Raw genomic sequence first — 14,246 nt, forward strand, 5'->3', positions numbered from 1 at the left:
ATGTAAAATATTGATGTTTTACTATTTATTTAAAAAATTATCGAAGTGCACGCTTCGTCGTCGTCTTCTACAAAACAGTTGTTTACTCGGCAAGGAAAAGTTTTCGCGTTTTGTTGTGATAAAAGTGCCCCAGCGTCTGTGGGCACAAGTGGTGTACGGATTTATCACAGGAAATGGTTAGTTTATCGACACGTGCGACTCCGTAAACATCGAGATGCCGTCAATCTTCTAAATACCTCGAGTTGTAAGTAAAAATGTTGAACGCGTTTTGGTGAGATTTGCACTACGTTTGAGACCGTTTTCAGTACCCTCTGTTTAAATCTTAAAATTTGGCCTTAATTTCTAACTTTGGAGAAAATACTTACTTCGAAAGGAGAGTAGAGGTCTTTAGCTCCGTTTCTCACCAACAAGAAGTCGCGACTGATGCCCATCTCCGATGTCAGGACGCGTTATAATGTACTTTTTTTGGAATTGTACACGCTGACCGAACATGGTCCACTCTGGACCCTACGGTTATTTACCCTACATACCTGGCATAGGGTAAATCACCACGGCAGGCCAACCCTCATCATGATGGACGGGTCTTATTCACTCGATATTTAATTGGTGAAACAAGAATACAATTGCAACTCTAAGCACACCATTTAAAAGATTGAAGTTTCGTCAACATAATGTGATATATGAAAGCCCCATACGAACTAAAATAAGCATGTGAGCTCTTTGTAAAATATGTTTTCAAGGCAGTTTTGAAATCCAATATGGCGGCTACATTTTGCATGGAAGGTTCTGATCAGTGACGGCCACCATCTTCCATCCCCAGCTTCCCAGCACTCATTTGAACAATGTTAGCGTATATATGTAACGTTTATTGATCTTACTCAAGATTGCAGTTGTAATCAGCACAATAAAACAACATTTTGTTGCCTATATTACTGAAAGTATGAAACTTGTTATTCCCGGGGTTATGGTTTGAACTGAATTCATTCTTACCTTGTAATCGGTGGTTTTTATCCTTACTGCCATCACAACTGAAACTCCACAGTGCTTATTTGATTGTTATTATACACATTTTGGTCTCAGTTCACTCCACATTGCACTTTAAACCCGTTGCTGTTCCTGGTTTCTAAGCGCGCGCCATAAACACAGTTATGAACAGCAGACGACGAAACTGCAAAGTTTTATTCCCTAAACTGTTTACTTTACTCGTTATTTAGTTTAAATTTACTTTATTTAAAAATTTTGATTTAATTCATGTATATTATCCCTTTTTTGCAACCAAATTACCCCGAAAAATTACAGATATTTCTAAAGTAGATACAATCAAATGTTTCTAACGTTTTCGTACATCTGGCTGCCGAAAACCATAGAGGAACGACTACGGAAAAGTGCATAGAGGAACGACTACGGAAAAGTGAATTATATACGTTTTTTTTTTTTGCTTTTTTGTTTTTGCTAGCACTTTTCATTGATTTCAGTCTATATTAGTATTTTGAATTTCTTTAATAATCGTATGCCAGAAATAAATGTAACCTTTAATGTTTGCATGCTAAGAACGGCAAAATCATCGTTGCCACATTAGTGGAGGCTTCACACATATGCCGTTCCATTATTATAAACTGTTTCCATGAATTCTAGAGTTCATAGTAATGCAATAATGATAAATTGCTTTGTATTTATGTATATATATACTTCCAATACATAGCCTAATTTCACCAATTTCAACGTTTTGTTTATAGTCTAGTTTGGAGGGTAAACACATACCGATTGGCCACAGTGAATTCCATGTGAAATAAAATGCAGGATGAAATTTTATATTATAATTTTAGCACCATATCATTATGAAAAAAAATTAAATTCTCATAATATATATATATATAATATATACCTAATTAATATAGAAATATTATTTTTAATGTTACCATGATAAATAACTAAATGTATGAAAAAACAATATAAGAAATTAGTTAATATTCCGTTGATAAAGAATGAAATATGTAATTGAAAATTAATATAAAATAATAATTAATTTTACAAAAAATTACAAAATCAATCATAAACATTTACCATCAGTTATTACTTTATATTTTCTGTGATAGATATAGTAAAATATCATTTTAATATTGAGTATATTATAGTACTAAACAAGAATATTTGATTTGCTTAATAATATCACAAATAATTACTGAATATAATATACAAACTTGACTACAGAATCACAGTAAGGAAATATAAAATAAAAAATTATTATAAAAAATTAGTTAATTTTACAATAATTTACAGTAATTACTTAATATTACAATGATATTTTACTACATCTATAACAGAAAATATAAATTATATACTATCAAAGGAAATATGAATTATATAATAAAAATATTTGATATGCTTAATAAGATACAAAATATATCACCATTAATTAATATAAATATTAAACCAACTTTACTAAAAAATCACAGTTATTAAGTTCTTAAAGCTACAAAATTCCTGAATTACTTATTTGTACTTTTGTTGCAACTAAATACTATATCACATCATGTATTCAAAAACAAATATAAATTATATACTACTAAATAATAATATCTGATATGCTTCCTAAGATACAAAATATATCACCATTAATTAATATAAATATTAAACCAACTTTACTAGAAAATCACAGTTATTAAGTTCTTAAAGCTACAAAATTCCTGAATTACTTATTTGTACTTTTGTTGCAACTAAATACTATATCACATCATGTATTCAAAAACAAATGTAAATTATATACTACTAAATAAAAATATCTTATATGCTCAATTTTTAAACAATCTACGAATCCATACAATGACTGCAAATAAAATCTAGTTTTTCTATTTCCTGTTTTGTCAACTTGAGTGAGATGCCAACGCATCTTTTGTGGAACCACCTTTCACAAGTCTGGCATCCCACCCAAAGAGAATTTGCCCCATCCTTCCCTTTGCAGGTTCCACATTTATTCACTTCACTCTCACTATCATCACTTCCTTCAATTCCTCCAAACCACTCAAATCACTCTCACTATTATCTTCATCTAGCCTTGGCTTTTTGGCAGTGCTCTTGCCTTTACCTTTTCCTTTGCTTCCTCTTTTTTTTCAAGCATTTTTGCCTCCCTTTCCTTCTTACGCTGCTCCTTTTTCTCTTCGGTAAGCCTTTTTTTCCTTTCTTTAATCTCTAAATATCTGATGTAGTCTTCACTATTGGCTGCCTTTGGTATTGCTGGAGCTTTTTGTTTTTCTTTGGTGGTAAGTTGTGGAAACTTAAAGTATGCCTTCCACGGAGATTCCTGGAAAAATTCCGGTGGAGTGGCTAAAATTTCTCTCCGTACTGTGTCAGACATACGTTCAGCAACTCCTGGAGGTGTTGAAGTAGCAATCCCAGATGGGCCAGGTGAAGAGATGTCACTACTACTACTTCTAGGTTGGTACTGAAGCCCACTTGTAGAGGGGATTGCTTGTGGGAAAGGCTCCATCTCCTTGGCAACTGCCACAGGCTGGGTTTGTCCAGCATATGGATTCACGGTACATGGCACAGTGATCTGAAGTTCCCTAAACATCATATAACTTAAGTCTGGGGCATTAATCCAACCCATAGGAGTCTTCCTAGTTTGGAAAAAGGCAATTTGGTCCTGTGGGACACAAGCCTCTATACGGTTTAGGGTTAATCTTTGTCCCTCCATAAAACCAGAATTATAAATTTCCTCGGGAGATGCAGCTCCTGCTGCTGATGTAGTAATAGTAGAGGTCTCCTGGAGTTGGACTGGAGAAGCAGGTTGTTCTCCTGCTGTAACATACCTGGAGGGACTGACAGCATTGGGGTTAAAAGGGACCAAACCTGTTGTCCGGAATCCACTTTTTATATTTTCAGCAATATTACATTCTTTGATGGCCTTCATTAATACATGTGGGAAGTGCTTTTTAGCCATGTCCCTGCCTGACAATTCCCCCCAAATTTCATTGTAGGCCTTTCTATAACTTGTCTTGAGCGGCTTGAATACAGCGACATCAAGTGGTTGCATTATATGGGAGGAGTGGGGAGGAAGGTAGTTCATAAGGATTCCCTTCTCATGGGCAAATCTTAGTGTTTCCAAATTCATGTGGCTTGTATGACCATCCAGAAATAAGATAACAGGTCTTGTAGTGTTCTTTTTTATAAGTTCCTGTTCAAAAATGTTACCTAACCAGTCATGAAAAAGTTCTGCCATCATCCAACCCATATCAGAGCATCTTACACTGTAAGAATCTGCTTCTAAATCTTGGTGCTTCGCATAAATTGTTGGAGTTTTCCCTTTATTAACTATAAAGGGCCTCATGAGACTTCCATCGGCTGATGCACAGCACAGAACAAGTCATCATGAGCTTGCCCTCTCCTGTCACTTTATAAGCAGACCGAATACCCTTTTTAACCAAAACTTTGGAAGCCCTGTCATGTGCACTGATGACAACACCAGTTTCATCGCAGTTGAAAACTCGCGATGAATTATCTAGGCTTAAAAAATCATTTACATCTAGGCCCTCAGCCTCTAAGAAGTCTTCCAAGTTTCTAAAAAACTTGGCGATTATATCTGGAGTTATGGAAGCCCTCAAGTGACCAAGATTTTCTGGTATCCGGTTGGACAACTCAGGGTGTCGGTTCAGGAATCTGTTCGTCCATCCATAATTCGGTAGATTTTTATTTTTGAAAACTTTCTTCTTCTTTTGATTAAGAATATGCTGGACTACCAATGGCAGACTCTGTTTGGTCTGAGGATAGCCAGCCCTAGCCATCACGATGCACCACTCTGCTATATCCCTTTCTACATCAGCAGGCAGCCATGGCGCATTCTTTATTACGCTAGAATCAGGCACACTGTGCGCATACTTTGCTACAGTGCTACGGGCTACTGAATGAATTTTAGCAGCCTGACGCACTGACATCCCTGATTCCACATCTGCCAAAGCCTTTGTGAGTCTTTCTCTCCATTCTTCTCCTGACAGCTTCTGTGGAACGCGCACGTCTGATTCTCTTACAATATTAGAGTCACCCTCATCGACCTGCAAGCCTTCAGAACCTTGAGGCAAGTTAATCCCTGTACGTTCTGCCATGATACCAAACCTACAACGTAGAGAGGAAAATATGGTCATTAGGCAATTGCTTTGTCCAGTCTATGACTGCTCTTATGATACAACCCAATCATTTAACACATACATACAATTTCAAATTTCCTACACACTTTCAATATTAGTTAGGCCTAAAGTTGCCAGACGTCCCATTTTTTGGGACATGTCCCGGATTTGATCATTTTGTCCCCTGTCCCACAATGACCCTTTTGGGACACACTTATTGTCCCGGTTTTAGTGTCCCGGTTTTAGTTTATCATAATAATTCCTACTGTAAGTGGATAACTATTTGGTACGTCACTTGCCAAGAATATCTTCAGAAATGGGTTTCATCTTTGGAAAGTGTTGATCACTTTTCATGGATGTTATGAGATACTTTTTCTTCATGGGAACAAGTACAATCTTCTTGTCTAGTGTTAAAAAAACAAAGGTATAAAAAGTGACGCCAACATGCATTTTTTGATACTCGTCAACATTTTAAAAACTCCTTGGTAAACATGGAGATAAAAAACCTGATGAATGGAAGCCCATGCTCTGCAATGAAAGAAGACGTTCTCTCCTTCAGCAGAGGGAATTTAAAGAATAATATGCAGAGATTTTATTATTGTGCCAGTATATTCTCAATCATGAATATCCAGTGGACTTATGAACGAAACAAGTTTGATCTGGTTTCTGTAGAAACTGTGAAACAATGCACATGGAAACTGAATTTTAACCGTAAAGAATTTTATAGACAGGTGCTAGAAAAGAAGGACCTGTTAAAAAAGTACAATCATCAGAGAAATATAAATAATGATTTTATTTTCATTTTTGTGCATACAGTGTTCCCCCCGTATTCGCGGGGGATGTGTACCAGACACCCGCGTGAATAGTCAAAACCCGCGAATAGTTAAAACCACTACTAAAAATACTTATAACTGCCTATCTTGAAAGTTCAGATACCAAATGTATACCTTTAGCCCTCTTACGCCGACTGGACGTATTTTACGTCGACATTTTTTGTCTCCCGTGTGCCGACTGGACGTATTTTACATCGACTTACAAAAGTTTTTTTTAAAATTCGCAAAAAAATACTTATAGGCCTACCAGCCTAAAACTTTTGAATCACGCGCCTTGGGGGATGCTGGGATTTCACGGATCAAGGTGTTGTTTTGTTTACAATCGTTACGCAGGCGCGAATTTCTTTCTTGCCGCACTAAAAAGTATCTGTGACACATCTCGGAAATTATTTCGTCACTTTGACATAATTTTTGTACCATTGTAAATTAGCCGTTACATGAAGTATTATATATGAAAATGTGCGCATTTTTATGTAGAATACAACAATAAAATACTCATGATTGTAGCTTTTATCAGTTTTGAGATATTTTCATATAAATAACGATAATTGCCAAAATTTCAACCTTCGGTCAAATTTGACTCTACCGAATGGTCGAAAAAGGCAATTGTAAGCCAAAACGCTTATATTCTAGTAATGCTCAAGCATTTACCTTAATTTTGCAACTAATTGGAAGTCTCTAGCACAATATTTCGATTTATGGTGAATTTATGAAAAAAATCATATTCTTTACGTCCGCGCGGTAACTCTTCCGAAAAAATCATACGTGCGATTGTGGTAATGTTTGCACCATTTTAAAATTTGCTGTTACATAAAGTTTTATATATGAAAATGTGCGCAATTCCATGCAGAATACAACAAAAAATAATTGAAGATTGTAGCTTTTCTCATTTTTGAAATATTTGCATATAAATCACGATAAATAGACAAAAAACCACGTTCGGTCAACTTTGACTCTACCGAAATGGTCGAAAAAAACGCAATTGTAAGCTAAAACTCTTACAGTCTAGTAATATTCAGTCATTTATCTTCATCTTGAAACAAATTCGAAGTCCCTAGCACAATATTTAGATTTATGGTGAATTTAAAAAAAAAAAACTTTCCTTCCCTCCGCGCGTGGATACGCCACAAATGTCCGAAATGCGTACGTTCCATTCTCGGAATATTTGCTCCCGTTTCATATTAGGCATTTCATAGAGTTTTATATATGAAAATGTGCGCAATTTCATGTTGAATAAAACGAAAAATATTTGAAGGTTGTAGCTTTTCTTATTTCCGAAATAATTGCATATAAATATATATATAAAAAATCGACATTCGGTCAACTTTAACTCGTCAGATATGGTCGAAAACTGCATTTGTAAGCTAATACTCTTACAGTATAGTAATATTCAATCATTTGTCTTTCATTTTTGAAAGAAATTGGAAGTCTCTAGGCAATATTTAGATTTTATGGTGATTTTTGAAAAAATATTTGTTTACGTCCGCGCGTTACGAATTCATGCATTATTTTGTGATAATATTTCTCTGTGTGCTTTTATCGTTTTATAATGTGTTATATACCAAAATAATCGCAATTTAGTGTACATTACAGCGAAAAAAAAGTAACTTGTTACCTTTAACCGTTTTGTGCACAGCGCGATTTGAATACAATTATATAAGATTTTTGTTTTTGCGCTATCATATATGTAATAATTACATTATTATATAATTTACAAGATCTGTAAATATAAACCAATGACCTGGGGTCATGGCATTAGGAGGGTTCTACGTGACCAAAGCAGACCTAGATTACGCTATGCGCTGTCTGCAGTAGCCTGATCTAGCTCTAAGCTTTGTCAACATTTTTATGTTATGATAACTTTGCACAACAACTTCCATGGGAAGCGGTTGACCTGTTAACCTACGCCGGAAACTTGTAACTTCCGAGCCGGCGAACTACGTATGTGTTTTTATATGAATTGCTGAGATAGCTAATGTTCCGCTATCGACGCGATGCTTTAGAATGGCAGTTCCACGCCAACAATCAAACATATCGGTCGTCCGACCGAGCTGCATCTCCTAGTATGGAGTTACAGAATAAAGTTGTTATCTTGTCAACTTACCTGTTTGAATCATCTCCTCTAGTCAAGGAAGAACCTCTCTACTAAGATATCCAAGGGAGATGAGAGGAACCAAAAATTACTTACGAATGACAGTCGTAAGGAAAGAACAAAAGTCTATCGCCAAGCGATAAGACATTAGATATATCGCATTATTTATATATTATAATGATAATTTTTTTCATTTTGATGGTTGCATACTAAACTTCAGCCAATGAAAAAAAAAAGGAGCCAAAAATGAACTCTTAATCTTGAAAACTAAGCGCGCTGTGATTTTTTGAAAAAAATATTTTTTCCGCTTCCGCGCTCACTCTGAAACACCTCCGGCACACGGGAAATATTTTTTTATTTACCGCTTCGGCGGTCAAGGGTTTTAATTACGGAGAGAGAGAGAGAGAGAGAGAGAGAGAGAGAGAGAGAGAGAGAGAGAGAGCAGAGAGAGAGGAAGAGAGAGAGAGAGAGAGAGAGAGAGAGGCTGCGCAGTCTGGGAGAAAAACTATGAATACTATAGTCACCAAACATTAATAAAATTCCGATTATGCAAGTGAATTGCAATTGCTTCTTAATCATTAACAATCTGGTGTTTGGGCCTTTGTAAGTTAGCAAACAACAGAACTTATCTCCGTTCGCTCTTGGATTTCGCTCAATATACTAATCATGACAACGTCCAGTGCATCAGACGAAAATAATCCAAATAATGACTGTTGTTCTTGTTGGTTCAATGGCCAACGTTTTACCGACTCTGAGAATGAATGCGAGTGTTCTTACTTAAAACAAAAAATAAGAGTGTCCGAATCAGATGATATGTCTGATACGCAGGAAAATACAGAAAATCGTGATTCTCCAGAGGAAAGTAACAGTGAAAGTAGCTCCTCGTATGACCCTAATTTACCTAATGGTCAAAGATTCACAGATTCAGACGAGACATTTTATGAACCCACCAAAAATCGTGACTCTCCCGATGAAAGTAACAGTGAAAGTAGCTCTTCGTATGACCCTAATTTACCTAATGGTCAAAGATTCACAGATTCGGACGAGACATTTTTTGAAACTACCGGAAATCGTGAATCTTCTGATGAAAATATCTGTGAAAGTGACTTCTACAATCGTGATCTAAGTTTTTGTCAGACAAACACAGACTCAGACGAGGCATTGTGTGAAGACATAGAAAATCCGATAGTATCTGACTATGATTATTATTATTGTGAGCAAATTAATACTGATTACAGAAATCATGAAGATGTTTATTCGTCTGATTTATTTGATGATTATTCTATTGTTGAAGATTCAAGTGAAGCGTGTAAATGTCTGTGAAAACCAAAACAGAGGAGTGTCTTCCGATGATGATGATGATAGTGAAATAATACTAGACAGTCAAAATCCTAACGGTATTATTAGTGATCATGATACAGACTCTGATCCTAGCGAGAGATACGCGGCAGCGTCATCTTCCGGCGTAATTTTAGAAGAATATGGTATAGAACATCCAGAACGATATTTTGCCGATAATGAATCAGAACAGGATATTTCAGATTCCGAAGAAGATTTAAAAAAGCGTAGGTGTTGGCGACATAAGTTGCAGGCAAAAAAGCGAAAATATGAACAAGATCAATAATTTTGCTAATACACATCGAAGCAGTAAAATAAGATCGCTGTACGATTGTTAGCGATAATTTTCAGAAATTGAATAATAGTAGTGGTCAGTGACAGTTAATATCGGAACTATTAATCTTTCAATTTGGTGCGGAAAATAATTTCTGATCTAGCAAGATTTACAGGTGAGTATAATCATTATCAAGGCATCCATACATTGATATTTTAGCAGTACTTAGTAATTTTCGCCACATTCATTAGGTGTACAGTAAGGAACGAATCCCAGAATGGCTCGCCGGTCCCTCTCACGCGATAACCGATAACCGATAACCGTGGTTAGAGCGGAAATCTGTAAGCGCTCCCATCACTCATTTTTGTTTACACATTTGCCCAAGTAAACCTTGACCTCTCCCACAAACAGTCTTTTTGTGTAACATTTAACCAAGCCACAAATTTTTTCTAAGCGTGGGCGTCCTAAGCATATTTTCCAAAGAGCATATGTTGATATAAACTAGTAACTTCCAAAACAAGTATCAGGGCTTGCATTTCTTTACTGAATGAAGATTATATATATATATATATATATATCTATATATATATATATGATATATATATAAATATATATATATATACATATATGTGTGTGTGTGTGTGTGTGCGCGAATAACTTGTTCAAGAAATATATAAAATACGATGCTTGTTTTTATATATATATATATATATATTCTCGTAAAATTTCATGCATATATATATATATATATATATATATAATATATATATTATATATATATATATATATATTGTAAAATTTCATGCATAAATATCATTTCTTATAGTAGTTACAGCCATTTTTATAAGTAATTTTCATGGGGAAAATAACAGATTTAAAAATGACCTGTAGATTTGGCCCCTGATATAACAGCTATTATCATCTTATGTATATATGCAGTGGAACGAAATTGCGACGCTAATTATATAATTCCCGTGCAGCAAGATGCGCTTACGAAGAGATACAAAGTTACATTGACGCCTCTTCCTCAATACTTCCATATGTACTATCAAATACATTTCGAAATTTCTTGAAAGATTATAGCAGTTATATTTTGCATTCAAATATTATGCAACAGACAAAATGAGAACCATATATAGTGTATATAATATATATAATATATAATATAATATATATTATATATAATATATATATATATAGATATATATATATATATATATATATATATATATCTATATATATATACACTATAATATGTTCTCATTTTTCTGTTGCTTAATATTTGAATGCAAAATATAACTGCTATAATCTTTCAAGAAATTTCGAAATGTATTTGAATAGTACATATGGAAGTATTGAGGAAGAGGCGTCAATGTAACTTTGTATCTCTTCGTAAGCGCATCTTGCTGCACGGGAATTATATAATTAGCGTCGCAATTTCGTTCCACTGCATATATACATAAGATGATATTAGCTGTTATATCAGGGGCCAAATCTAGAGGTCACTTTTATATCGGTTATTTTCACCATGAAAATTACTTATAAAAATGGCTGTAACTACTATAAGAAATGATATTTATGCATTAAATTTTACGATAATATCGCAATTTCTATAGAGAACAAGAATATATAGCGGTATGGCAACTTACTTTTCGGATCTGCCAACAAAATGGCCGCAGCCGACGCTTACTCCGACGCCCACATCAACCACCTGAAAAGGAGGAATGTTATGTAATTTTCAAGATGTTATTTAGTTCCATAATTATGCGTGGATTTGCATAAACCAAATATACGAGACATGAAACTAAAACGGATAAAGAAGAGATAGAGAGAGAGAGAGAGAGAAATATGCAAAACAAAACCTAAAATAAGGATGAGAGAGAGAGAGAAAGAGACCCACAAACATACAAAACACTAAACATAAAGGATCAAAGAGGCGAGAGAGAGAGAGAGAGAGAGAGAGAGAGAGGGGAGAGAGAGAGAGAGAGAGAGAGGGAGGATGCAGGGAAAATATGCAAAAACAATAAAACATGATGAGAGAGAGAGAGAGAGACCCATAAACATACAAAACACTAAATATTAAGGATCAAAGAGGCAAGAGAGAGCGAGAAATATGCAAAACAGTAAAACAATGGATGAGAGAGAGAGACCCACAAACATACAAAACACTAAACATAACGGATCAAAGAGAGAGAGAGAGAGAGAGAGAGATGAGAGAGGGGAGAGAGAGAGAGAGAGAGAGAGAAATATGCAAAACACTAAAACAATTGGATGAGAGAGAGAGAGAGAGAGAGAGAGAGAGACCCACACATACAAAACACTAAACATTAAGGATCAAAGAGGCGAGAGAGAGAGAGAGAAAGATGCAAAACACTAAAACAATGGATGAGAGAGAGAGAGACCCACAAACATACACACTACTAAACATTAAGGATCGAAGAGGCGAGAGAGAGAGAGAGAGAAATGTGCAAAACACTAAAACAATGGATGAGAGAGAGAGAGACCCACAAACATACAAAACACTAAACACAAACGATCAAAGAGGCAAGAGAGAGAGAGAGGCAAAACGGAATCGTCGCAAACAATGGCCCCGAGCACGTAGCTATAAAAACAGACAGGCCCAGGGACCGAAAACGATTGCGTCACACTACGGCGGTAATCCAGCAGTAAAACATCTTCATATATCCAAAAAGTAAATAATAAAGATATATATGCGCATTACGATTATAACAATTACATGTATAGCTGATAACAATCTGCATGAATAACTGGTAAACTGTTCTGCAAGACAGTTGAGTATAGCAATTATTTACAATAGGTACGAAAGTCAAGATGTCGTGACGTCATAATACAGAACTTAAAAGAACGTTCTAATTCAGAAAAATAATTACTTAAATTTGAGTCAGAGTCGAGTTACTTTTTCAATAACGAATATTTTCAAATTAATCATCATAAATATGTAAAATATTGATGTTTTACTACTTATTTAAAAATTAGCTAAGAGCACGCTTCTCGTCATCTTCTACCAAAACAGCTGTTTACTCCTAACTTGTTTGTTGGTGAGAAATCGTGTTTCGATTGTTGTGATGAAAGTGCCTCAGCGTCTGTGGGTACAAGTGGTGTGCGGATTTATCACAGGAAATGGAAAGTTTGTTGACACAAGCGTCTCCGTAAACATCGAGATGGCGTCAATCTTCGAAACATTTTTAGTTGTAAGTAAAAATTTCTAAAGCGTTTTGGTGAGATTTCCACTGCCGTGGACGCCATTTTCAGTACCCTCTGTTTAAATCTTAAAATTTGGCCTTAATTTCTAACTTTGGAGAAAATACTTACTTCGAAAGGAGAGTAGAGGTCTTTAGCTCCGTTTCTCACCAACAACAAGTCGCGACTGATGCCCATCTCCGGTGTCAGGACGCGTTATAATGTACTTTTTCGGAGGGTGGCAAGCGTTGATTGTAGGTGGCCTGTTTGGCCTGCCGTGGTGATTTACCCTAATCACTGGTGTAATATGGTTCTTGCCAGTATTATTATTATGTTCAAATGATGTACTTAGGTTTCTTTAAAATTGCAATTGTCGCCCACTTGATTAAATAAGACCAAGACACCAACCTCTGGGCTGACATCTTGGGACATGGTTTTGTGGCCTCCTACCTAAGCAAGGCTATAGTACCTACTAACTCGCGCTTTTAGTCCTCATGTCATTTCTGTCTTATTTTCGGCGGATGAAATTACTCCTCTCCGCATCTTTAAAAACACAGAAATGTCTATATATCTTAAATTACTAAGAATTTACAGAAAATACAAGGACATGCTACCTGTCACTTTTGAACTGAACTCCCATCGAAGAGACGTAATTTTTCACGTAAACACAAACTGACGTAATAAGGTGCATGGTTGCTATAGCAACGGAAGAAAACTCGGGGAAGACACTTTTAGAAAGTCCAGAAAATAAAAAATCCAAATTCTAAGATAATAATGACATAAAGAGTTAATAAATCATAACAAATATATTTAATAAGTAAATAATAATTGCGACACTTAACTTATTCGTCCGTACGCCTGAGCCTACACACTGAAATCACCCAAAACTTTAGAAAGATGTCCTCCTTTGCTACCTCCTACATACTTCACATATTATTAGCAACAACGAGCCTTAAAAAAACAAAGGTAATGTAATTAAAAATTTGAATGCAGTTAATATTATATGTATTATTTATGGACACACTCTTATATATTGTAAGTTTAAAATGAATATTGAGCCTGATGAATAAAAATCAAGCATTTGCTTAAAGCAAAAGCTTGAAAGAAAAAGCAAAAGCTTGAGTAGCAAAAGGTAGCAGAAGCTTAGGCAAAAAGAAATTGCTTAAAGTCTTATGAATAAAAATGATCAGCGTTTGCTACCTTTTGATAAATGGATTCCGAGCTTTTACTTAGAGACCCAGCCACGTGGTACTCATTTGTTTTAGACATTCTTAACCGGTATACGGATTAACACAGAAGCTCATTTGAGTTTTCTGGTTAATTTGGCTTTGATTACCAGTCGTTTCAGGCAGAATGAGTTTATTTTGAATTAAATATGGAACAAAACC

The 14,246-nt window shown here is 35.3% G+C and overlaps 1 protein-coding gene across 5 annotated transcripts in view; it reads right to left on the reverse strand.

Moving 5' to 3' along the window:
• LOC135215080 (uncharacterized) overlaps nt 1–13,556 on the reverse strand; it is a 70,068-nt gene extending 56,512 nt beyond the window's left edge. The window contains exons 1-3 of one of the 5 annotated variants that reach the window (XM_064249559.1): nt 13,473–13,556; nt 11,307–11,368; nt 2,798–5,109 (exon numbers count right to left, since the gene is read on the reverse strand). In XM_064249559.1, coding sequence (XP_064105629.1) covers nt 3,050–4,327 — 1,278 coding nt within the window. In that variant the 5' untranslated portion in view covers nt 4,328–5,109; nt 11,307–11,368; nt 13,473–13,556 and the 3' untranslated portion in view covers nt 2,798–3,049. Of the gene's footprint in view, nt 1–2,797; nt 5,110–11,306; nt 11,369–13,472 lie in introns of those variants that run through there. The other 4 variants (XR_010314550.1, XR_010314551.1, XR_010314552.1 and 1 more) reach the window with 4 other exon arrangements.
• Between the last annotated feature and the right edge of the window lie 690 nt (nt 13,557–14,246).

The sequence above is a fragment of the Macrobrachium nipponense genome, chromosome 5 (assembly GCF_015104395.2).
Source record: "Macrobrachium nipponense isolate FS-2020 chromosome 5, ASM1510439v2, whole genome shotgun sequence".
NCBI classification, from domain to species: domain Eukaryota; kingdom Metazoa; phylum Arthropoda; class Malacostraca; order Decapoda; family Palaemonidae; genus Macrobrachium; species Macrobrachium nipponense.